Source organism: Budorcas taxicolor, chromosome 17 (genome assembly GCF_023091745.1).
Source record: "Budorcas taxicolor isolate Tak-1 chromosome 17, Takin1.1, whole genome shotgun sequence".
NCBI lineage: Eukaryota > Metazoa > Chordata > Mammalia > Artiodactyla > Bovidae > Budorcas > Budorcas taxicolor.
The window spans coordinates 69,350,378-69,374,505 of NC_068926.1; the positions used below are offsets into that span (position 1 = coordinate 69,350,378).

Genomic DNA, 24,128 nt, shown 5'->3' on the forward strand with positions numbered 1-24,128 from the left:
CTAAGAACTTACATTTCACTTTTAAAGAAGTAAACTTTTTAAAATCTTACATACTAATTCATGGACTTTTAAATGAGCTATATTGTATTTTTTTTGCCTTTTTGATTTCTGCATTATAGGAATAAATGAAATATTACCTATAAGGATGGCTGTAATTACAGTGTACTGCATATTTCAAGTATTCTAATTTTTGTACACACTCTCTTAATACATAGTTTTAGAACGTGAAATGGGTCTAATCATTAGTGGCCTCCAATGGGCTACATGGTTTTCATTTCAAGCAGCTGGTGGAACTGAAATTCCTTAGTGTCTACTACTCACAGAACCCTCTTCTTGCAAGTCTTCAAAATCAGTGAGGCTGAAAGCACCGCGCCAGGCTGTTTTCCCAGAAATCTCACAGCAGGAGCATTTCTCCCCATTTCACAGTCCGGCAAGGTGTGCGGATGCTGTGGTCACCAGGAACACAAGAGCAGCTTTAGCCTTCCAGAGCCCTTGCTGGCCTCGGGGTATCCATCCTATCTAGAAAATGGGCCAGATAATCCCCAGAGGAATGCAAGTGAGGTCAGAAAAGCTGTGCAAGCAAGGGGCTGTCTACACGCTGCAGCTCTACACAAGAAGCGCAGAGCTGGGCTGCACGCTGGGCCTGCGGCCGCTGGCGACCACAGGGCTGCCTGGTCAATGGGCCTTCTGCGACTGAGTGAGCCAGAACAGACGTTCATTCAGGAGCTCCGGGAAGCTGAGATCGGGCCCTGGAGGGCGGCTCAAAGGACCCATTCACTGACATTCCGCCAGCAGCATTCCGAACATCCAGGCGCAGCCTCAGTCACGGAAGGCCTGTGAGATCTGCCCATCTGTGGAGAGGCTGGTCCCAGAGCCATACTGGGAAGAGAGGAGAGCTTGGAGTGTGGGACTCCCCCAGCTCTACTAACCCCCTTCCCTCCTGGAACAAGACCCAGGGACTGTCCAGGGGGATTTCTGGCGTTGGTCATGGAGAAGCAACCAACAGCTGGCTTACTTCTGGCACCCAAACCTTGGAGCTTCAGGAAGCCACATTTCAGTCCCGGCCCCTGGGGGAAATTTCTAGCTACCAGGTGGGAAGCAAATGTCAGAGTGAGGAATAACATCCCACTGACCAAGTTACAAACGTGAGCAGTTTGTGATGGAGCCACATAACAGGCACTGTCGAAGGGCCACTTGAGCCCAAGGTCTAGAGCTGGAAACTGAGCTTGGTGAGGCAGCAGAGGGAGTGGTGACTAGAACTCCCTGACTTCGGGGATGCCCTCACCCCTCTGGGCCTGGGAAATGACTTCTCAGGATGAAATGGAAGCACTGAAAGGACAAAGCACTGGGAACTCTCGGGTGGGGGGGGGGGGGGGGAAGACACGAGATCTTCAGAATGAAATCAACATGAGGTTTAAAAGCAGGAAATGGTTATCAACAGGCTCTCACCTTCCTCCCTGGGAACACCCACGCACAGCAGCGCCTGCCTCCCTGTGACAGCACAACTTCAAAAATAACCGCCTGAGCCTGGCCTCACAAGGGGCGAGGGCTGTGGCAAGCGTTTTGCACACATTCTCTATCTTCTCACTGTGCGACAGTGGGCATGTGATTCAGCCTCTGTGCCCAGTTCATTCACGTGTAAAACACATCGGGAACGCCCACATCAGGATCACATGACTCAGGGAGTTCCCTGGTGGCCTGGTGGTTAGGGTTCTGGGCTCTCACTGCCTTGGCCCTGGTTCAATCCCTGGCCAGGAGCCAGGGTCCTGCAAGCCACACAGCACTTACCTGATTAAAATTGATCAAGTGCTTGAAACAGTAAGGAGTAGTTGGTAATTTTATAAAGTTTAACAAAAACGGTTCATGGCCTCGGAACAATGAAGTAGTTTTAAAATAAACACATTTTTGAAAAAAAAAAAAACATCATATACTTGGGCTCACTCCGCATAAGCCACTTGCTCAAGGTCACTTATCAGGTGATGAGTGAGCCCTGGCCTGGGAAACCGCCACCCTCTGGTCTCATCTGCGTGCTGCCCACTGACCCAGGAACTGCAGCCCAGTGCTCTGTTCTGGGGTCCTGGCATGTTGAAGGTGTTCCGTGTTAGTCTGTTATACGCACAGGGCTATGCTTTTTGAAGATCCGTGTGTTTCAAAAGGGCAATAAAAACATACCTAAGAAAGAGTCATGGAAAACTTGATGGAGGCAAGAATTCAGTTAGAAGCCCAGCATTTCTCAGAGCAGAAGAGGAGCCACAGGCAGCGTGCCGTACTCCTAGGTCCAGACAGGGCACGGGCGGCCGGGAGACAAGTCTCATGCCACTGATTTCACAAGAGGGGTTGGAGAGGTTTATTAGCCCACGGCAAAATACAAAATGATCGACCATGACGACAGCCACACCTATGAGCCACTTGGCACTGTGGTCACATCCTACAGGACATCCCTGGTTTCATGTTTCCTAACAGGCTGCCTGAAGAAGTGAATGCTCTCAAACCAAGACCAGAGCACAGAGGGATTCCAGGGACCACTGGGGAGGAGAGAGCCTGAGAAAGCCCTCTGCGATCAACGTTGGGGGATGGGGGTGGGGAACTCTGCCAGCCAATTTGAATTTCCAAACTTAGTAAGTAAGAGGGACACAATGTGCAAGTCAGGGTCTCCTGGCTCGGGGCCAGGGGGTGGGGGGCAGGAGAGGCAAAGCCGCAGTGGCAGGACCTGACAGCAGGTTTCTCCTACTTCTTCCTCCCGCCTCTCTCCTTGAGCGCCAGGTGGATGACGGCACCGTTGGCCATGTTGTAGTAAGCCAGCGAGTTGGAATCCTTGATGAAAATGCCCTAGGAAATAGAAGGAATGCCTCAGCCCGGGGCAGTGTGAGCACAGTGAGCTGCTTCACAGCTCCCAACACTCTTAGCAAGCACAGGGGCTTGAAGGCAGGAGGGGCAGGAACGGGAGTGGCGCAGGGCGGGAGTGAAACACTCCCAAGAATCTGGCCCCTGATCAACCTATGAATGCTGACTCTCAAATCGTAAGATCTTGAGAGGCCAGCTACTCCGAGCCTCATTTTACAGAGGAGGAAACTGAGGCCTGGAGTAGGGATCAAAGTCCAAAAAGGGTGAACACAGCAGCCCCTGATCTGGCAGCTCCAGGGTGGCTGGGCCGCCACCTGTGTCCCAGCACAAAGCCGGGCTGCCCGAGGCCACGCTCACTGGGGTGGCGCCACCCCCGGGGCAGGAACCTGCCAGAGCAGCCCAAGTCTTGTCCCCAGATGTCACTGAGACATCCAGACCCCACACAAGACTGTGCTGTGACCCTGCCAGAGCCTCACTCACCCTGTCAGACTAACCTGCCCGAGCACCCGCCGCCAGCAGCATGGCTTCTAGGATGGACTCACAGGGCCACAACCAGGCGTCTCCCCACTCCTGATCCCACAAATGACTTAGCTTCTGGGACAACAGAGAGGACAGGGCGGCTGACACCCAACTCACCTCGTACTGCAGCTTCTGTTTCCCTGCTGGCATGCCTGTGGCTTCGTGAATCTTCACCTTGATGACAGAGACCTGTGGGACGGAGGAGCGGTCAGTCACCCCTCGCTAAGGTCAGCTGGAGGAAGTGTCCCCGAGGCCTTGGTGGCCCTGCACCTGAGGCCAGTTGGGGGCAGCAACTCTTACCTGGTCTGTGAGGGGGAGGGTGAAGACCAGCACCTGTCCGTTCAGTTTCCATTCCGTCTTATCCTGCATGTTGGGCACCTGGACTTTGATAGACACTGGACCCTGCAAATCAGGAGCGGCCATTACGCCCGGGAAGTCCTGGGTCAACCACAACTACGCTCTCTAGTCCTGGGCCCTCAAGACAATGTCACTTGCCCGTCAGGACTCCTGGACTCTGGCCTCATTCACTACTGACACCAGCTGTGACATCGAGCCACTCACTCCCCTTTTCAAGAACTGATCTCTTTCTTTAGAATGATCCCTAACCTGCCTAACGGTGAGGCTGGAGCTGAAGAAGGGACATGCAAGTGCTCTGCAAGCCTCAAGAAGTACCACAGGGGAAAGAACATGAACTGTGAGGTCAGAAGACCTGGGTTCCCAACTCAGTGAAGCAGCTGATCACAACTGCTGGCCGGTGAGGCTGCGAGCCTTCAGTAAAAGGTGTGGTTCTATCCCAGCACTTGAATAGGTACTCAAGAAATGGAAACTACTGTCAGAAATGAAGAAAAAAAAAAAAAAGATCTGCTCAAATGCCCTGGGGCAGTGGGGCTGGGACTGTTTCTGCCTCCTCACTAGAGCCTGCCAGCTTCCCCAGGCCCCGGAAGTGCCGAGGTTCCCAGCTCTTGTTCCTAGTACCCCAACAGGATCCCTACAAGACAAGACTCCTGAGGGCAGCAACTGGAAGCAAAGGTCACAAAGAAACGAAGAACTGTCCCCAGGATTTCCTCCTGTGTCCTGAGCCCCATTCATACTGGAGTCCGGCTGCCTGTGCAGCTGGGTCCAGGGGGGCCGCTGACAGCTGACGGCTGACCCCACATTAGGCATGCTGGGCACTTGGAAGCCTCAGAAGCCTCCTGGGCCTCCAGCAGCTGACCTAGGTCCCAGCAGCCAAAACCACGGGAGCAGCTCAGGGTGGACCAAGGCGTGTAACAGGGGCGGGACGGTTCCCCCGACCTGTCTGGACACTGCAGTGTGGGCGACTCTGGGTCACATGCCTTGTTTCTGCGCAGAAACTCCTCCTCGGGCATGAGGCTGTCCTCGGTCTTCAGTTTCTTAGACGCAGGCTCGTCTTCCATGGGAGGCGGGGGGTGGACAGGCGGCATGGGGGCTGGAGCAGGGACAGGTGCCACAGGTGGGGCGGGCACAAAAGCTGCAGGGCAGGAGCGAGCAGCCACATGAGTGTGAGGAAGGCGCCCAGGACTCTGGGGGCTGACGGTGAGGGGAGACTGCACAGGTTTCCACCTTCTCCCCGTCAGAGGCGTGAAAGACCACTCCTGGCCGAGTCTGGCAGCCAGTGAGCTCCCCGGCAGGGGACCTGGGCACCTGCCCAGACTGGGTAGCAGGAAGCTGGAGGAAGGGCGGGACTGACGGAAGGAGCAGGGGCTGCCCACAGGATCCATGGTCAGGCCTCAGCGCCCGTCCAGGCCTGACCCCACTGGGCACACATACCCCAGTTCTGCCCCATCAGCCTATCTCCCCCAGGGGTCTCTCACAGAGCTAAGCTAAGGCTCTCCTCTGGGCTGGAGGCACAGCTGCAACAGCTGGTGCTCCTCTCACCCACTGCCCTGCTCAGGGCCTGCCCTGCAGCACCGGCCCAGCGGCCTGGAAAGCGACATGAGACACTGACCTGTCGGCACAATCATGGGTGGTGGGCGAGGTGCCATGATAGGAGGGGCCGAGGGAGGCATGGGCACCACGTTGATCCTGGGCGCATGGATGATCGGCGGCATGGGGGCGATCACCGAGCCTGGGGGCAGCCGGACCACGGATGCCATCGGGGGCCGGGGCATGACGGGTACTGCGGACACAACCGTGGTGCGGACGGGAGGCGGCATCTGTGGGCAGAAGGGACCCACGGGTCACAGGAAGCCAAGGCTACACCCCAGGGCACACCAGCCGGCAGCTGACCCCCTGCAGCCTCTGGGGATGGCGCTGGATAGCCTGGAGCTGAGAGCGCAGCCTCACATGGGGCTCTGACAGAACCACACGGAGAGAGACCCAGAGCGACACTCTTGCCACTTGGGACTCCACCCACGAGAGAGAAACTGGAGATGCCCTTGACTCAGTCCACTGGACTCAGGCCAGCGGTCCTCCAAGGCCCCTTCAGTCCTCCTGGCCTCCCTGACCCAAGCCTGCTTCTCACATTTGCCACCCGCCTCCCTCCCAGTTCCAGCCCTCCCACACAAATGGAAGACCAGGCTGGAGGTTCCCACTTCTAACTAAAGGGTTCTTTTCTCGACTTGACCCATTCTGCCCTCGGGCTCCTATGAGACCACTGCCCTGGGCTGGCACCATCCAACCCAGGGAACCCAACTTCAGGGGCCCGTCGGGGTGGCTGCGGGCTAACCGCGGGCGGCCGGGGCACCGACGTAATAGGCGGGGCCGAGCTGGGGATGTTGGTGGCTGAGGACGGCGGTGGCGGCTGCTGGGGGATCTCGCTGGGCTTGCTCGGGCCGATCTTCTCTTTGGTGTCATCCTCTGGCACCAGGCCCTTCGCCTTGTGGATGGCCTCAATCTGCTCCTGGAGGGTGATGTTGGCCTGGGCGGCCTGCTGGGTCCGGGCCATGCTGCCAGAGTGGCCGTCCCAGGTCACCTGCACGGGAAGCAAGGCCACACTGGTCAGGGCTCCCGGAACTGAGCGTGAGTGGGGTGCTGGCACCAGGAAAGGCGGAGGCAGTCACCAAGCCGCACCTTCTCTTCCGGCTTCTGGATCTCCTCCTCGCCAATCTTCTTACCGATGGCTGTTTCCTCCACACCAAAGATGTCCGTACGCCGCTCGGCCAGCTGCTTCAAGCTGCTCTCGATATCCAGACCTGGATAGAATCAGGGAACACAGAGGAAAACTAAACCCGGTGCCTGTCCAACAAGATGGCGGCTCAATCGGTGCAGGTGGAGGCTGTTCTTACGGGACACAGCTGTCTGTGGGTGCCAGGGCCTCGCGCCGGCCCTCTGAGCCTGGGGAAGGCCGACTGATGACCACTAGGCCTGGAAACCGGGGCATGTCCAACCCCCACTAGACGAAAGGCATCCGAGCGGACAGGGCCACACGAGCAGCGTGGCAAGGGGGAGAGTGCGGACTCTGGGAGGGGCCTCCAGCCTCCGGGACAGTCCCTCCCTCCCTGCAGGGCTGCTCCTCACAGTCAAGGGGCCAGTGTGTTCAAGACGCTCAGCGCCCTCCAGCCGCCACAGCCTCTACTCTAAGACGGCCTGGGAGTGAGCACCCCTCCCGGCTGCAGTCAGATCCTGCTCCAGGATGCCGACGGGCACACGCCACCCACCTCGGGTGCCCGCCTCTGCAGGAATCCTCTGCAGGGTTTCTAGGAAGCGGGCGGTTCTTTTGTGGCTTCCTAGACCACACCTATCCTCAAAAGCTCCTGGTGACCTCAAAGCTTTCTACATTTGATTAAAGCGTGTTGACTATTAACTTTAGAGATCCCAATGGGCCAAAACGAGTCAGGGCTGAGTCAAAGGAGGGGTGCGGTCCGAGCGGGGAACACCCCGCCTCACCTGGCGCGTACACCTCGTCGTCGCTCTGCTTCTCACGGATGGAGCGATCCCGCTGCTCCAGCCAACGGGGGTCGAGGAGCCCGATGCGCATGTGCTCCTGCATCTTGCTGGCGGGGATCTTCTCCCCAGTGATGGGGGACACAAGATACTCATCGGCAGCGGGGGCCGCAGGCAGCGGCTTGGACGCTGAGAGGCGACAGAGGTGGCCGAGTGAGAACCCGGGCAGCAGCCTGGGTTGAGAGGGTGCTGCTTCATCCCTCCACTGCCCACGCAGTGCCATGCTTGCCCAGGCCCTGTGCGCTGAGCCAGGGCACCACAGATGACCAAGTCCCACGCCCTGCCGTGAGGCCCACAACACAGGGGCTCTCAGTGCCTATGACAAGCCCCCGCTAGCCATCCTGGAAACAAACACAGGTCTGAGAGACACGAGGCATAAAAATGGAACCCACCTTTTGGGTCGTAGTCCTTCCGGACAATGACCTGGTCTGGAGTTGGGGGCAGAGGTGGCGGCATGGGCGTCTCCGGGGGGGGCGGCACTTTCTGCCCTTCCTCTTCATCATCCGAACCCTGAAAAGCAAGGCAGTAGTGTGACCCAGGGCAGGAACGAGAAGCCACCTCCCTGCAGCTGAGCCCGGCAGCTTGCAGGGTGGCAAGCAGCCGAGGCCCCTGCCGGCCAGCATCCCTGTGCTAAGCTCCCCGGGCAGCCGGGGCCAGCCGGCAGCAGGCCAAGCAGCTTCCTCACAGCATGAATGGCAGTGCTGGGGGCTGTGGTGCTGACACTCTGCCCAGGCATTTCCAGCAGCTGGCACCAAGCAGTCCCAGGAGGCCAAGGGCACTTAACGTGCTGGGGAGGGCCACAGAGGGCGAGTCAGCGCTCAATGGGAGCCATGCAAGGAGCAATGCTGGGAGGGAGAGAAAAAGTCAATTCCCACAGACACGTGGGCCTTCCTTCTCAGGCTGCACACAAATTCTTTCCGAGAGGAGGAAAGCGGCTTGGCTCTGGAGACTCTAAGCCTGTGGGGAGGCCTGGCTCAAAGGGGCAGAGGCACCCAGAGGAAGCACAAGCTACAATCAGAAAAGCTCTGGAAACCGCTAATCGTTTGGACCTAGGCTCAAAACATCCAAGTATCCGGGACAGAGGGTTCCCTAAGGAAAGCCAGCCTGGGGGCAATGGTGAGCGGGGCCTCTGGGCAGAGGAGGACGGTCACCAAACAAGCCGACGCGGCTCGTGGACCCTCGCCTATGAAGGAATCTTTGTTGCCCGAGCTGGAGAAAGGGGCGCCTTACTCAGGACCCAGGCCTGCTCTCAGGGTTCACGAGGGGGCTGGCACACTCACTCTGACGGAGGAGCGCACCCCTTTGCCCTTGGCTCCAGGGAAGAGTCACCCCAGACCCCCCAGGAGCGCACCTCGTCCATGTCTTGTACTTGGGTGTCCTGGTCCAGCTGGGACGGAGGCTCCTCCGCCTTCTCCTGTTTCTCGTCCTCCTCATCGGACTCGACCTCCATCTCGACCTCCTCGCTCTCCCCAAACTTCTCGTAGCGCTCCTGAATGAGGATCCGGGCCCCCAGCTCCTCCGGGGTGGTGGGCGGGGGGAAGTTCCCTGGCAGAGGGCGAGCAGGAGTCAAGGGAGGGCTCCACAGACACTCCTGTCAGAGGCCCGTCAGGCGGCCTGCCCCACGCCGTCGGCTCTCACGGCTGGGGCCGCCTGGTCTCCCTCCCACCCCCAGAGGCCCACCCAGGGCCGGGCACAATGCTATCTGTCGAACTGAGAGTAACTGGGGCAGCGGGAGGACCGAAGTCCTCCGGAAACAAGGAGGAGACAGAAGCCTCACTGGGATCCTCCCGCTCCCCGGGGACAGCCTGGCCCACTCCCCCAGGACGATGGCACCAAGCTCCTGGCTCCGCCAACAGAAGTCACAGACCAACCTTGCTCGTTGGGTTGGAAGTCCACTGTTTCCACCACCACGAAGTCATGCCAGTCGATCTGAGCGTAGGCGACCCGCTCCTTCTCCTTCTCCTCCTCTTCCTTCTTCCTCTCGCGCTCCTGGAACTTGGCCCACTCCACGCGGTAGCACACCTGAAGGGAAGAGAACGGCGCGGTGCTGAGCTGAAATCAGGGTTGGCTCCCGAGGAGGCTGTCACCTCCAGGGCCTTCACCAGAGTCAGCGTCTCCTTCAGAACAGGAGGCTGCTCTGCCCACCAGGGGGACTTCCTGGAACAGACTATGGAACCTGCATCTGGTTTTAGCCAGGCCCAGAGTCTGGACAGGATGAAAATCTGAATGCCAGAGACCTTTGTCTGGGCCCCAAGGGCAGCTCTCTGTTAGAACCTCAAAGTTTTCTGCCTGAGTTGGCGGGTTGCGAGCAAACTCCTCCCTCCCAGGAAGTCTGTGTGACCACCACGTGCCCACAGGAGCTGCGGCAGCCTGACCGCCTGCACAACAGAAGGCTTCAAGCAGCCTCCCAGAACCGCCAGCATCAACACGCCTGGTCTCCTGACTCTGAAAACCGGGCTTCAAAACCGGACTTGGGCAATTGCCGCCCAAGAACCCATTCAAAAGCTGGCTTCTAGCAAGAGAAGAAGACCGGAGACCGAGAGAAGTGAAGAGGAGAGTGGCAAGTTAGGGACCAGGGAACCCAGGTCTCTTTGGTTTTTGCAGCCTCAGTGCCCTTCTTCCCCCCACGACTAAGGTGTCGATTCAGAGACCGCAGACACATAGCAGGACCCACACGCTGGGACCTGTGCTGTTAGTAACTGGCCGTAAGAAATGCAGTTTAGGACTTCCCTGGCGGCACACCTGCCCGCAGGGCATGTGGGTTGGAACCCTGATCTGGGATGATTCCTCACGCCTCGGAGCAGCTAAGCCCGAGTGCTGGAGGGCCCATGTGCTGTACCTGCTGAAGCCCACGCGTCCAGAGCCTGTGCTCCGCAACATGGGAAGCCCCCACGCCGCACCAAAGAGCAGCCCCCGCTCACCACAAGCAGAGGCAGCCGCACCAAGTGGCGAGACCCAGCACAGCCACAAAGAACAAGACGATCAGAAAGGAAGAAAGGAAGAAGGTCAGCCTACCTGGTCCAAAACTTCCCGGGGGTTCTCTGCCTCTTTCTTGAGTTTGGTAAATAAGCCTTTGGGTGGAATCAGGATCTGAAACACAGAGACGGCAAAGCACCTGTTAGTGCAGCGCCGCGGGACAGAGTGGCCCCTGGAGGAGAAGGGAGAGCGCGGGGTCGCGGGGCCAGCCTCACTCAGCTGGGCGACGCTAGGCACGTTCCTTAACCTCTGCGACTTGGCTCGCTTCTACAAACCGGTGACACCGCCACTTAAAGGTGGCACTGTCAACTTAAAAGGCTGCGAGGATTCGCAGGGAGGAAGCAAAAGCACCCGCAGATTACCACGCACACCGTCAGCATGCAGTGACTGCCCCCGGGGCGGGTCTGCCTTTCCACTTCTGCACACGCCCCCCAGGATCCCCAGCGACCGTGCTGAAGACTGCAGCCCACAGGTTCCCCCTCCCTGGACTTCCACGCCCTGCCTTCTCTGGAGCATTTTATCCACGGTGTTTATCACCACTGGACACACACTAACGGTGCACTTGCATGTCGCCCCCTCACTAGACCAGTCTCCACAAAGACAAGAGATTTCTGTCTTCAGTTCACTGCTGCATACCCAGAGCTTGGAACAGGGCCTGGCACGCAGAGCTTATTTGCTGAGACAGCAAATGGTGGCCTCATGTAAAAGAGCCACTCTTTCCAACCAGCCCAACCGTACCCACGCTCACTGGCAAAGCGGCTCAGCCCCGCTCCACCCTCCTTGTCCCCCTTCCCCAGAACCACATCTGTTCCTGGAATTCCCGAGTCCAGAGCCACATCAGCACCCTCAGGTTAGAGTGCTAAAGGTCCATACCCACGCTCTGCGGGAGAAGGACCAGGAGTCACCCCTGGAAGCACCCTGCTAGGGCTGGGTGTTAACCCAGCTAGCACCCAGCTAGCCCTGGAAGTTAACCCAGGGCTCGCTTAAAATCGACACTGTAATCCTAATAACCCTCGGGTCTGGTGACTTGAATGACTGTTCAAGGCCCCAGCCAGGAGCGGGCTCCCTGCAGGCGGCGTGGATGGCGCACTGGCAGCAGTGCGCTACCCCCGGCCCCCCCAGGCACCTTGGTGTACTGCTCCACCAGCTTCGTGAAGTAGTTGAAGAGGCTGTGCTGCGGGCGCAGGAAGTCAAACTGGTAGTTGCGCTGCTCTTTCTGCATCAGCTGGGTCAGAAACTGGCGCCCATTCCTGGCCACAAACTGAGCCGTCAGCTTCACCACGTCCAGGTCGAAGGCTGAGATGGAAGGGGGGTCTGCGATGAACTCAAACTCGGGAGGCGGCTCTTTGGGCACAATGGTCTCTTGTATCACTTGGGCTTGAACCTAAGATGCAAAGGGAATGTGAGGCGAGAGGCAAGGGGTGGACTGGCTCCAGAGGCGGGGCACGCACGCACCACCGGAGGATGGCATGGCCCCCTACTCCTCTGTCAATCACACGCATGCCCCAGCACATGGCGGGAAGAGAAGCCCAACTCAAAGAGCGTCGATGTCTCGGCCAAGTGTGGCCTCGACTCCCTGATGGCTTTCTGAGTGAGAACCGTGTCTCTCTGCGTGTCCACTGCTGCCCTGAAACTGAGGACTGAAACTGGGTGGCAGAAGATCCAACAGGGATGGTTTATTAAATCCCACCCAAAGGGGCAGAGGATGTAGGAAGCCCTACACGTGTGCAGAGGACCTCCCCTTCTGGCCTCCACACGAACCATAAGGTAGCCACAAGTACTGTGAATTCTTTCTATACAGGAGCAAACTGAGGTTGCCTGAGGCACCAGGAGTAATCAACTGCAATGTACGGTCTCAGAACCTTCTCCAACCTTTCCTTCCCACCGTCACACAAGGGGCAGCCTTTGCCACCACGGCTCGGGAGGCAGCAAAGAGAAAGGCCCAGTCCAGGTCTACACAGGAGGCAAAACGTGTCCTCACTGACAGCCCGAGCCACCCCCAGTGCTCCGAGGGCATGAGGGCAGGCCACACACAGGGGCCCCGGGAGGCAAGACAGGGGCCCACAAGCCACGCTGTGGCACTGCCCGGACGCCACGGCCAAGGCAAGGAGCAGGGACTGGGAGCCTGGGCTTCAGGGTCATGACTCCGCGGCCCTGGGTAAATTGTGCTTCCCTGGGCCTCAGAGTCCTCGTCTGAAAAAGGGTCATTTTACTGGCTTCCTCCCGCAGCCCCTGTGAGGCACCAGTCAGACAAGGCCGCCAAAGCTCTGCGCACAGAGCTGGACAGGCCCTCAGCCAACGCCAACTGTCAGCAACCCTCTGCTGAGAGCCTCAGCACGCACCTCTGTAAGATGCAGACAGAGGCCTCAGGTTTCTACCCACGTGGCTGTGGGGTGTGGACAGCAGGTCACCGTCTCCCGCCCTCAGCCCTGGGGCAGCGAGGCCCAGGGCCGGCTCCCACCTTCTGGGGCAGCTGCTGCTGGGAGGCCTGCTGTTGCTGCATGACCTTGGGGATGGCGGCCGAGGGCTCCTGAGCCTTGCCCTCCTTGAACTCGCTGACCTTGTGCCGGTAGTAGGCATGGTAAGGGTCGTTGGGGTTCAGGAAGTTGAACTTGGGGTTGTTGATCTCGTTCTGTCGTATCCTCGCTTCAAATTCAGGTCCATTTCTAGTAAAAGGGAAAACAGAGCAGCATCGATACTGCAGCCCTCTCAAGTGCTTGGACCAGAATACGGCTCACTCAAGTCCCATTCTTGCCACCACCTACCACTCAAACGGGCCCCTCCCTTGGCTGGCACAGCAGATCACCTCCCCGAGACTCCTGGCATCAGTGGCCAGCGCCCCCGCCTCCTGCTGCCCATGCAGGCCCCAGCGACCCCAAGGCCTCAGACCTCCGTCATTCCTGCAGCACCTCCGCCAGTCTCACCCTCTCCAAAACCATCTCGTTATCGCTCTTCTAATAAAATGTATTCACTTTAAAGAAAAGTACTTTAAAAGGAAGGCATGGGAATCCCCTGGCGTCTAGGGGTTAGGACCCCATGCACTCTCACTGCACTGCAGAGGGCTCCGGGGGGGTGGGCAGTGGGGGTGCTGCGGGGGGCAACAGCGGGAGGAAGGCGTATGTCACTACTTCAAATAAAAGTCGTTATGGCTTTGCTGACAAAAGGCAGCCACACCAGGCAATACAATGAGAGCAATGCAGCATGGTTCAAGTTCAGTTCAAAGTTTGCTGAGACTGAAAGCAGTTCTTAGTCGAAAAGCAGGATGACTGAGTGCTTGGGAGGCATCAAGGGTGTGTTAACGCTAAACTGAGATACTGTCCTCTAGCTAGCAAGAATGGGGGAAAAAAAAAAGACAATGTGAACAGGATTTAACACCTTGGACAAGTATTGGCTATAATCATCTCCTTTACTACTGGGTGGGACTCATACAGGAAACACTGCTCTCCAGGCCCGGGGGCCGAGCTGCAGCATAAAGCACACTCACGGGACAGCGACGTGACGTCAGGGAGGCCCCTGTCTCTCTGTATCTGGAGGAGTTTCCCACACGCACCCTATGTCCCCAGTGTGTATGCCTTTAAACGCTCAGAATGAAAAACATCCCTCTCATGATGTATAGGGAACCCTGATTTTTTAATAAAGAGTCCCAACAGTAACATTTCAAGGTGTCACATATCCACAATACCCGTTTCAGTCAGAAAGTGCACTCACCTTAAAGACACAAGATATGGACGTGTTCAAGTTTTGGGTTCACTGCTGACTTACCAAGTTACTGAACGTCTTTTTGACCCAATTTCCCATGGTAAAATATGCCTAAATACCACCTTCTCTCTCTACTCTGAAGTATTGAGAGAACTGATTAGTGAATGAGAAGCCAACGTCTATTGAACCGCACAGGCCTGAACACCCCAGGGCCTGTTGCTGCTCTGAAGGCTGGAAGGGGCTGCGCTATGAACAGGAGAGGTGACTTGGGAGCCAGGAGACGTCTGCGGGGCCTCCCTCACTCCTCTGGCCAGAGCCCTGCTCTCAAGAGCGCCCCGGACACATCAAGGGGTGGCTCCAGAGGCCGGGGGCGGCCAGGCCAGCCCCCGTCCTCAGACTTGCATGCCCTGGCCTGGCCAGCTGAAGAGGAGGCAGGGCGCAGGCAACGCGGCACCCCACCTGAGCCGCTGTCATCAACGCCCCGGCCAGCTCCTCTGCAAGTGCTGGTCACGCTCGGCGGTGTGACTAACACCACGAGGTCTGGGTGTGACCGTGTGCTGGTCCAGCTGAAACCCCATGCTCGAGGAAGGGTTCCTCCACCTTAAAATAATGTGAACCACACTAGGTCGATGTCCACTTAAATACAGCTAAACCAGGCCGCCACCCAAAGGGCTGCTAAAAAAGGGGCTCTGGTTGTCTCCTCTACCACCACCTCCTAAGCCATAACCTCACATCTGCTAACAATCCGAAATATAAAATGACGAGAGGACAGGCATGCTTATTCCAAGCTACTGTTGCTTTAAATTAGCTAAATGCTATGTTTAGAATTATATTCTCTAACATAAGGAACAGATTTCAGCAGGAAAAAAAAACATGAGTCTGACTCAACCCAGCTGGTGGGACTTTTTAAGGGTAATTTCCACTTCAGTTTCTTGACAGGAAAATGCAGGGAAGGGAAGACCAAACCTAGAGAGAAAAAACTCCTTTTTGAAAACCACACTGGGCTGGTGAATTTTACTCACTCAATACATGTGAACCCCACACAAGTAAAGCCGAGGGTCCTGCATGTATGCTTTAACCCAGCCTGAGAAACTGATCTGTCCCTTCATTGAAACACTAACGAAAGCAAGTTCACAGATTTCAGAAATGCTTATAAGGCCATCGGGGCTTCGCAGGTGGCAAGGTGGTAAAGAATCCATCTGCAATGTAGGAGACAGGGCAGGAGCCATGGGTTCAACCCCTGGTTCAGGAAGGTCCTCTGGAGGAGGGCACGGCAACCTGCTCCAGTACTCTTGCCTGGAAAATCCCATGGACAGAGGAGCCTGCTGGGCTATAGTCCAGGGGGTCACCAAGAGTCAGACACGAGTCAAAGTCAAGATCTAGAGATGCGGACATACAGACTTATTATTAAGGGAACTTGGAAAGAATTCTTATTTCTGTGGCTGGCACAAAATGACTGGAAAGCTGTTTGGCAAAATGTTTAAGAAATCTTTAAAAATGCTCTTTCGGCCAGCAATGTGCCACACAGAGTCTTCTTCTAGGAAAACACTGAAAAAGGGGATGAAAATGCTCAGAGACTTCCTCCCAGCTTTATGCGCCAAACTGAAATGCTGGAACAACCTCCAAGGAAGACACAGAGCAAGTGGGCCAGGCCAAGGAAGGCCAACGCCGCAACACGGTACGCCTTCTCCAGAGGGGGCCACGCAGCAGACCAGGGGCGGCCCAGGAACACGCGCACAGCACAGGCAGGTGGGAAAAAGCAGGGTGTGACAGCACCTCTACCAGTACAAGAGCCCGGAGGAAACAGGAAAAAGTGAAAGCAGCTGGGAGAATCTACTCTGGTTGTGAGACTGGCGATTCGTCCTCTAACACCTTCTTCCTGTTTATTGTCTTCAGAATATCCGGGGAAAAGGGGAAGAATGAGTGTTGCTATGAGATATTAAAATTATACACGCAATACCTGCTGCCCTAAATCAGACATAGCCTGATAACGTTTAATGAGGCACAGAGCCGTTTTAACCCAGTATCCAGGTTAATCAAAGCCTTGGAAATGTGGAAGGTTAATCTATACGGAGCCTGACACAGTGAAAGACGTCAACCAGAGGAACCTCTTTCTACGTTTCATTTAATAAGAAGAACCCATCTACTCAATGATGTTCTTGCCTTAACCAAAGCTAGCCCACTCCTAGACGGAGACACTGTCCTGGGGGCAAGGTGTGGTTCCCTGGAGAGCGCAGGCCTGACTGCGGGCAGCGCTCTGCTCGAGGCCGGCTACCGTTTCCATGCAAGCAACCGTCCAATTCAGCAGCAGCCAGAAATCCAGGCTTACGGTGCAATCTCATTTCTAAACAGTGACAACCAGTTCAAAAGTTAATGCCCTAAACCAGGGATGGTTGACCTTTGGAGTCAAGTGGCCATCAAGGAGACTCCATCTGAGGAAGCATGGGTGTGCTCAAGTATAATGGAGAGGGACAAGAGGAAATCCAGCTGACTCCCATGCCATCTGGGCCGACAGCCACACGATGCATCCGACTGCACCCGGGCCCCTCTCTCCGGCCTCGCAGTAACTCTGCGAGGGGCATGTTATTCCATTCCGCAGCTGGGTCGGGAATGCAGTCCTTGCTCATGAGACGGTCCACTCCCTGTTCTGTCTTCCTCAGGCCAGCAGCTCAGACACGGACACACATCTCTGACAGAACAGTCTTCCAGGCACTTCTTCAGGCCTGGTTAGGAAGCACGGGTTCTTGGTGACGCTGGAGCTGGGTGGGCCTGGCCTCTGCCACTGCCAGACCGTGTTAGAGATGCCAGTTCTGCCCACAGCCGACCTCACATCACACTGTGGTCTCCAATGAGCTGACAGGCCTAAGCCGATAATGCCAGTCTAAAAACCCAGGTGTTACCCTCGTGAGAATTCAGTTCTGTGCTAAAACTGTGACCCACACGAGCAGGAGCAACTACGTTACCTGGCCACAAAGCTGGCAGTCTTGTCAACGATGTTCCTGACCTCCGGAGGAGGGTAAATAATACCCACCACGGGCTTGGAAGGGGTAGAATCCTCCTTTGAAGATGCTTCTTCTTCTGTGGGCTGTGAAAACAGGAAAAGGAAGGCCTTGAAGTTTCTGGCTTAGTGTCGGATGCCCACAATTAAACTCCTCTAGGATGTTACTGAGAACACAGACTCTCTCCAATTCAATTCATCGCGACTTCCTGGAGTTAGGAACCTCTGCTCCAGAAGAACCATTTCTCTCAACTGCTCTGGGCCTGCACGGGACTCTCCCAGGGACCAATGAAAAGAGCAGCCTCCCTGGCTCCCCCTCGCTGGACTATCTCTGTGACACTGGGAGTCTGCATTTTCACCAAGCATCCAGGTGATTCACATGTGTGGGCAGGGGAATGATGGGACATGGATCTGACCACATTCTGAGAAACCAGAATCCAGAAGGCCATGTCTGTATCCCCACATCCTTGGATATGCCTAATACAGGATATTTCACCACCGTCTGCTGAATAAAGAAATGGGAAACTCCTTGCTGGCCACTCCTGCTTTGAATGCCCTTTCCCTCTACACCCATTCCACGGTCTAAACCACCATTCAACGTTCAAGAGGTTTGTGAAACCATTGGAATGCTCAGCGTTAACTGCCCTGGAAGTTCCAATCCTCTTTCCTCACCAGCTTCTTCCTCTAACAAAGGGTCAAGCCTCTCGTGTTAGAAAGTTCCTCCGCCACCCTCACGTTCCTGACTGCCACCACCTCCCCCCCCGCCTCCTCTGGTAGCTCAACAGCCCGTGTGCCCTCAGTCTTGTCGCCCCCACTTCCTCACCTCCCATCTGATCCTCATTCCTATCAAGGGCTCTTGCCAAAGTCAAAAAAGACAGCCTATGGCCAGCTACTGTGGTTATCTGGCCGTGAGACCAGTGACCACCCCGTCACAAGAGCCTCACCTCCCGGGCCCTATCCTCACCTGTCTCTCTTGCCCACCATTCCACCCAAGTCTCCCTCCTGGTTCCCGTTTCACCCCCTGACCTATATTGTGAGTGTCCCCCAAATTCTGTCCTCTTTTCAGACTCACACTGTCCTCAGTAGGCACTGACAGCGCATCCTCCACTTCCCCAGCACCTCTAGGCCACACCATCCCGCCCACACCAATGCCCCCCATCATTGTGGCCACAGAGCTGTAAGAGCCCACGGTCCCAGGCACTTTCATCTCTAACCACCCTCCCCATGGAAGGCCAACCGTGCCTCCAGTCATCCAGGGCAGAAACGTGGGTCTCTTCTTTCCTCAACCTCCACATTCAGTGACAAGGAACATTTCTCAAGCACAGAGTAGGTTCTACATCCTTCTCTGAGCACCTGAAGCACGTCACATCTATAAGCCTTACGGGCCCGTGACATCAAGCATTCTCACTACTGTCACTCTGCAGACGACAAGCTGAGAAATGGAGACCCCTCCCTGAGGAAGCCCCCGTGGCAGAACCAGCATCCCAGCGCATCAGTTCAGAGGGAGAGCTTGCACATCAGCCCTTCCGTGACGTCAGCGTGCCGGCCCCCTCTGCCCCACGCCCCAGCCACAGGGTAGGCCAGGTCCTCAACGTCTTTCAAATAACATGACCAGTCTTTCCTCTGAGCAATTCTCCACATCACTGTCTGCCTCCATTTCTGCAACACAAACACGTCAGTCTCCAGCTTACATCCGCTCTTCTCCCAAAAGCCTGCTAGGAAGAGTTCAAATCACCAGTAACACAGCTCTTAAGTGCCACTTTCCCGACTCCAAGCTTTAACCTTCTTTACCCTTGACCAGAAGCACTGTCGGACTCAGACCTCGGTACCTCTGCACTTAGGTGGCTTTACCTGGCTTATTTTTCCACGAATACTGGGAAAATGCCAGGGTTACAGAGGTACTTGCAGTGGTCAACAGACAGGATATGCTCAATAAATAAATTTGCTGAATGAATAAAGAATGGTATTTGCCTGCCCCATCACCTACCTGGTGAACTGACTCATCCTTCTAAACACAACTTAGCTTACATCCCATGGGCCTCGCCTACCTTAAGCTCTCCTCTAGCCCATAAAAGCGACGTGGATTAGAATTGCTGCCTCCACTGTTTAAAATAGCCAAGATGTGGAAGGGCTTCCCTGGGAGCTCAGCTGGTAAGGAATCCGCCTGCAATGCAGGAGACCCCAGTATGATTCCTGGGTCAGGAAGATCCCCTGGAGAAAGGAGAGGCTACCCACTCCAGTATTCCTGGGCTTCCCTGGTGGCTCAGACAGTAAAGAATCCACCTGCAATACAAAAGACCTGGGTTCGGCCCCTGGAGGAGGGCACGGCAACCCACTTCAGTACTGCGTGGAGAATCCCCATGGACAAAGAAGCCTGGCGGACTGCGGTGCATGGGGTTGCAAAGCGTCAGACACAACAGAGCAACTAAGCACAGCACAGAGCACAGGACACGGAAGCGAGCCAAATACCCATCGACAGATGAATGCATAAAGATGAGGTACATACATATGATGGAGTATTACTCGGCCACTGAAAAGAATGAAATAACGCCATCTGCAGCAACATGGACGGACTCAGAGCGTGTCATGCCGAGCGAAATAAGTCAGACAAAGGAGGAGAAATGCCGTATGGCCGCCCTTATATGTGGAATCCAAAATGAAATGATACAAATGAACTTACAAAACAAAAGGAGACTAGCAGACTTCGAAAACAAATGTATGGTTGCCGGGGGGAGGAATAGTTGGGGAGTTTGGGAAGGTCATGTACACATTGCTATATTCCAAATGGATAACCAACAAGGACTTATTGCCTGTCACAAGGAACCCTACTCAAAGTTATGTGGTAGCCTGCATGGGCGTGGGATGTGGGGGAGGACAACTGCGTGGATATGCATGGCTGAGTCCTTTGCTTTGCACCTGAAACTACCACAACACTGATAATCTGCTATATTCCGATACAAAATAAAAAGTTTAACGTTTAGAAAAGAAAGAATTCCTGCCTCATTCCTAATACCCTGCAATTATCACTCTGCAATTATTGACCCCGTCTCTCCTTAGCTGAATCTTTTTAAGGGCTGTCTGAAACAGTATCATTTGTGGTGACTGAGGCGATATTTACCAGTATTCTCTCATATCTGTCTCCCCAGTAGTCCCTGAGCTCCCTAAATAAAGCACGAACTGTGCTTCACTCATTTGGCTAATATCGTAGCCTGGCACGGTGCCGGGCTTACGGTAAGCAGAAAACAAACGCTGAGAGTTAACATTCAAAGATGTACCCTGCAGGCTGGGTAATTAGGGACTCCAGAGCAAAGGCTGGGGGCCGGTGGGCCCAATGAACCACACAAGACCGGAGGATGCGCTAGAACAGGGCTTCTCAAATATTAATGAATCACCGTGGGATCTTATTAAAAACGCAAATTCTGATTTTAGAAGATCTGGGGTGGGAAATCAGCATTTCTAATCAACTCCCATTTGCTGCTGGTCCGCGGACCTCAGTTTGAGAACCACGGCACTAATAAGGCTTCTTCCGCTACCCGAAGGCAGGCGGGAAGCGCGCTGCCTCCTGGGACTTGGAGTCCCCCCCCCCCCCCATCCTCCTAAACGGCAGCTCCTTCCTGCACGAGTTAGGAGCGCCCGCGTCGGAGGCGAGGGCCCAGGCCTGCTCAAGCGGCCGGTGGAGGTGCAGAACTCGCCGTACCTGTTTGGGCTCGGTGGCCGCGGGCGGCGGCGGGGGCACCGCCTGCACGGGTCCGGCCGGCATGACTGCGACGCTCAGGGCTGCCAGTCCGCCTCGGTGTAGGTGAGCGGTGCGGCGTCAAAGCGCCTTCCCGCACCAACACTACGACAAGCTCTCAAGATGGCGGCGGCCGACCGAGTTGTCGCCGAGGGGGCGAGGCTGACGCACGTCCGGGTCCGCCCCTTCTCCGTGACGTCACTTCCCGCCCTTCCCACGAGCGAGACGCCGTTGCCATGGCAGCGGCAGGGGAGCAGGGCTAGGTTTTGCACCGGATCCCCGGAGCTGCAGGAGCGCCTGGGGGCAGTTACAAGAACCCGCCAGACACAGGGGCTGAGGCTGCGACGCCGGAGACTGGTGAGACTTTTTACATCTTCCGCCCCGACGCCCGGATCCCCCTCTCCTTTACTCTGCCAGGCCATTTCCCCTCTCCCTCCGACCCCCGCCTTCTAAATCCCGGGTTCTCTCCCACTGGGCTCCCACTTGGGCCAGATCTCCGCCTGCCTATTCTTCCAAGCCCTTCTATACTTCAGGTCCACATCCTCCAGACCCCTTCCCAAGTCTCAATCCCTAATTCCCACTGGTCCCTTTTCCCGCGGTCCTGTCTTTTCCAGTTCCACCCCCGCCTTCCGTAGTCCCGCCCTCCAACCGGGTGGACCCACTCAGATCTAGGTTTCTTCTTTAGGCTCCACCCCTCACGTCCGCAGGTTGGTCCCGGCGGGCCACTTCCCCGCCCCCAGGCACACCACGATCCCCCTCTTTTCGCTTCTCCTCCTGGGGGCTTCTCTTCCCTTTCCCCTCTCCCCTCCCTCCTAACTCCAGAATGTGTCTGGCTCTGAAGCCTTGCCTGGACTTCAGTTTCTTCACCGATGAAATGGGGGTGTGGCGGGGGGAGCGATAGGAAAAGATGCCCTCCCAAGTCTCCTCCCGTGTCTCTTTCTCACACCATAGCTGATTGATGTTAGTGTTACTATAACGTTGAATTATAACGATAGTTAGGATTTGTTGAACATGTACCATGAGCCAGACTCTGTGCCAAACACCACATGCATTCCATCATTTGTTTCCCAGAGCAACTCATTTACAGATCTTCAATTTACATGGTGGAGTGGGAATCCAAACCCAGGCCTTTCTTACTGTTCTACTAGTGCGCTTCCTTGGTTACTTGCTTTGTCTTCACTGGATTCCTTCAGTATCCCCCCGGGGTATCCAGGCAGTTAGCAATCCTGAGTCAGAGACTGACGCTGCTATATAGATGGGTTTAGAGTTTCCAAAGCATTTCCATGGGTGCACTGGTCAGGATATGTGAAATCGCTCAGTCGTGTCCGACTCTTTGCAACCCCACAGACTGTAGCATACCAGGCTCCTCCGTCCATGGGATTTTCCAGGCAAGAGTACTGGAGTGGGTTGCCATTTCCTTCTCCAGGGGATCTTCCTGACCCAGGGATCGAACCCAGGTCTCCCGCATTGCAGGCAGATGTCTGAGCCACCAGGGAAGCCCACTGGTCAGGAGGTAGGCATAATCTTTACCTGAAGGGTAGGGTCCCAGGCCTTAAGACAAAGAAGGGACTTGAATGTTGAACAGAAGCGAAGGAAAGGTTCCTTCACTCCTCTGTGGGTTAAAATCCACCTTGGGCTGAGGGACCTATGGAGAGGCAAGGTTACCAGCTGCTCCCACCCAAGGCTAGTGGTGGCTCAGTTAGTGCCATCACTTGTGTGACCTCAGAAGCAGTGCAGGGCTGGAAGCTTCAGGCTGAGGATTCTACTCAAGACCCAGGAACAATGGAGAAAGCTTGTGTCCAATGCTCCTTCACTTGACACACACACACGTGGTTCTCAAACCAGGCTTATATGTGCAAATTCCCGCTGTTCGGAAGAAATGATGCAGGGTAACCTCGGATGTCTTTTCAGTGTTGTGTTCTCCTCTTGTATATTCTTGCTGCTTTGGCATTTGCTGCTGCTCATCAGGATCAGAATCTGGGGCCTTCCCTGGTGGTCCAGTGGTTAAGAATCCACCTTCCAGTTCAAGGGTTGCAGGTTTAATCCCTGGTGGGGGAACTAAGATTCCACATACCAAGGGGCTAACTAGGCCCACCCACCACAGCTACTGAGCCCAAAGGCCACAACTAGAGAGTCAAAAATAAATAAATTTTTTTTAAAAGAACCATAATCTAACATCTGGCCCCAGAGGGCCACTGTAGTTATTTGAGGGCGAACAGGTTATTGTGTCTTTGTGTCTACACAAGCAAGCTCCTGAGTTCCAGGTCCTTTACCTCCTGAGAACCCCTCCTCCCACGGTGGGATTTCTTGTTTGCTTTATTTATTTCCTTCTTGCAGTTCCAGGAGGGAAACCCAGAATGTTTCAGTCGGTTTTTCCATTTGTTTCTGCCTCATCCTTTGGGGACATAACATCTCATGGGTGATACCTCAGGAGACGTCATCACTGGGGCAACATATGTACGTGAGACGTTGACCTGTGTGTGTTTGTGACCTGTGTGCATTTCCACCCATATCACCCAGCTGTGGGTGGAACTGCTGTACTGACACAGCCATGACTTACTTCCTGCAGAGACCCTCAGCCGTAGGTGGTGCTTGCTGGTGGCCTGGGCTGTGTGCCCTGCTCTGTCCCTATTCTTTAAAGACAGTGCCCAGCACATAGTAGCTACTCAGTCACCTTTTTTTTTTTTTTTTTTTGCTTACTGAACACTGGATCTGACCCCCGACCCCTGCTCTGTCCAGTGCAGTGGCCACCAGCCCATGTGGTGCTGTATTTGAAAGTGGTGGCTGGCCCAAATTGGGATGTGCTGTGCATGTCACATAGACATTGGATTTTTAAGACAATATCTTTATACTGATTTCACATCGAAGAGATATTTTCAGTATAGTAAGTTAAATAATATATGTTATTAAAATTAATTTACCTCTTTTTACTTTTTTTTTTAATGTGGTGAGTATAGAATTTTCAGTCCCGTATGTGGCTCGCATTGTATTTCTTTTAGACAGTGCTGCTCTAGAAGTAGCACTGCCTGAAGTCAGAGCAGAGATGTTGGACACAAGAATGCCAGCTCCCTGAGTGACCTCGGCCTAGCCCCCTAACTTCCCAGAGCCTCAGTTCCCTCATTTGTTTAAAGGAGGTGGATTTGGGGAGTGACACCCAGCAGGTCTCGTGGTCAGAGCCAGCGGCGCCCCGAGCTCAAGGCCAGCAGCCCTCACTGCTCCTCCCGCTTGGGGCAGCCCACTTCTTCCATGGCAGCCTCCTCCCAAGAAGCCCTCCCAGAGTGCACACTCCCTCACTGTCCCTTAATCTACTCCCAGGGACCGAAGGGCTGGACCCGGGAAGCCAGGCAGCTGGCTGAGCATCTGACCTTGAGCCCCAGAGCCTGCAGGCAAGTCCGAGAGCCGGGCACACTCAGATGTGCAGCTGCACGGACAGACACCTGTAGAGAGGTGAGGACA

General features: G+C 55.5%; 1 protein-coding gene across 1 annotated transcript; it reads right to left on the bottom strand.

Moving 5' to 3' along the window:
- Positions 1-2,323: 2,323 nt before the first annotated feature.
- Positions 2,324-20,817, bottom strand: SF3A1 (splicing factor 3a subunit 1). The gene is made up of 16 exons (XM_052654337.1): positions 20,637-20,817; positions 16,905-17,026; positions 12,704-12,908; positions 11,369-11,626; positions 10,282-10,356; positions 9,138-9,288; positions 8,618-8,811; positions 7,659-7,776; positions 7,210-7,395; positions 6,394-6,515; positions 6,050-6,295; positions 5,330-5,537; positions 4,698-4,852; positions 3,664-3,765; positions 3,481-3,552; positions 2,324-2,829 (listed from the first exon to the last, which is right to left on the bottom strand). Exons 1-16 carry the CDS (start codon positions 20,697-20,699, stop codon positions 2,728-2,730), a joined length of 2,379 nt encoding a protein of 792 aa, XP_052510297.1. The 5' UTR covers positions 20,700-20,817; the 3' UTR covers positions 2,324-2,727.
- Between the last annotated feature and the right edge of the window lie 3,311 nt (positions 20,818-24,128).

Excerpts from the sequence above, each read along its gene's own strand:
- SF3A1 (XM_052654337.1), bottom strand. The coding sequence starts at position 20,699 with ATGCCGGCCGGACCCGTGCAGGCGGTGCCCCCGCCGCCGCCCGCGGCC. Across the intron at positions 3,553-3,663 it reads CCCTCCCCCTCACAGACCAG|GTCTCTGTCATCAAGGTGAA; the intron begins GTAAGAGTTGCT and ends TCCGTCCCACAG. Across the intron at positions 2,830-3,480 it reads AACAGAAGCTGCAGTACGAG|GGCATTTTCATCAAGGATTC; the intron begins GTGAGTTGGGTG and ends TCTATTTCCTAG.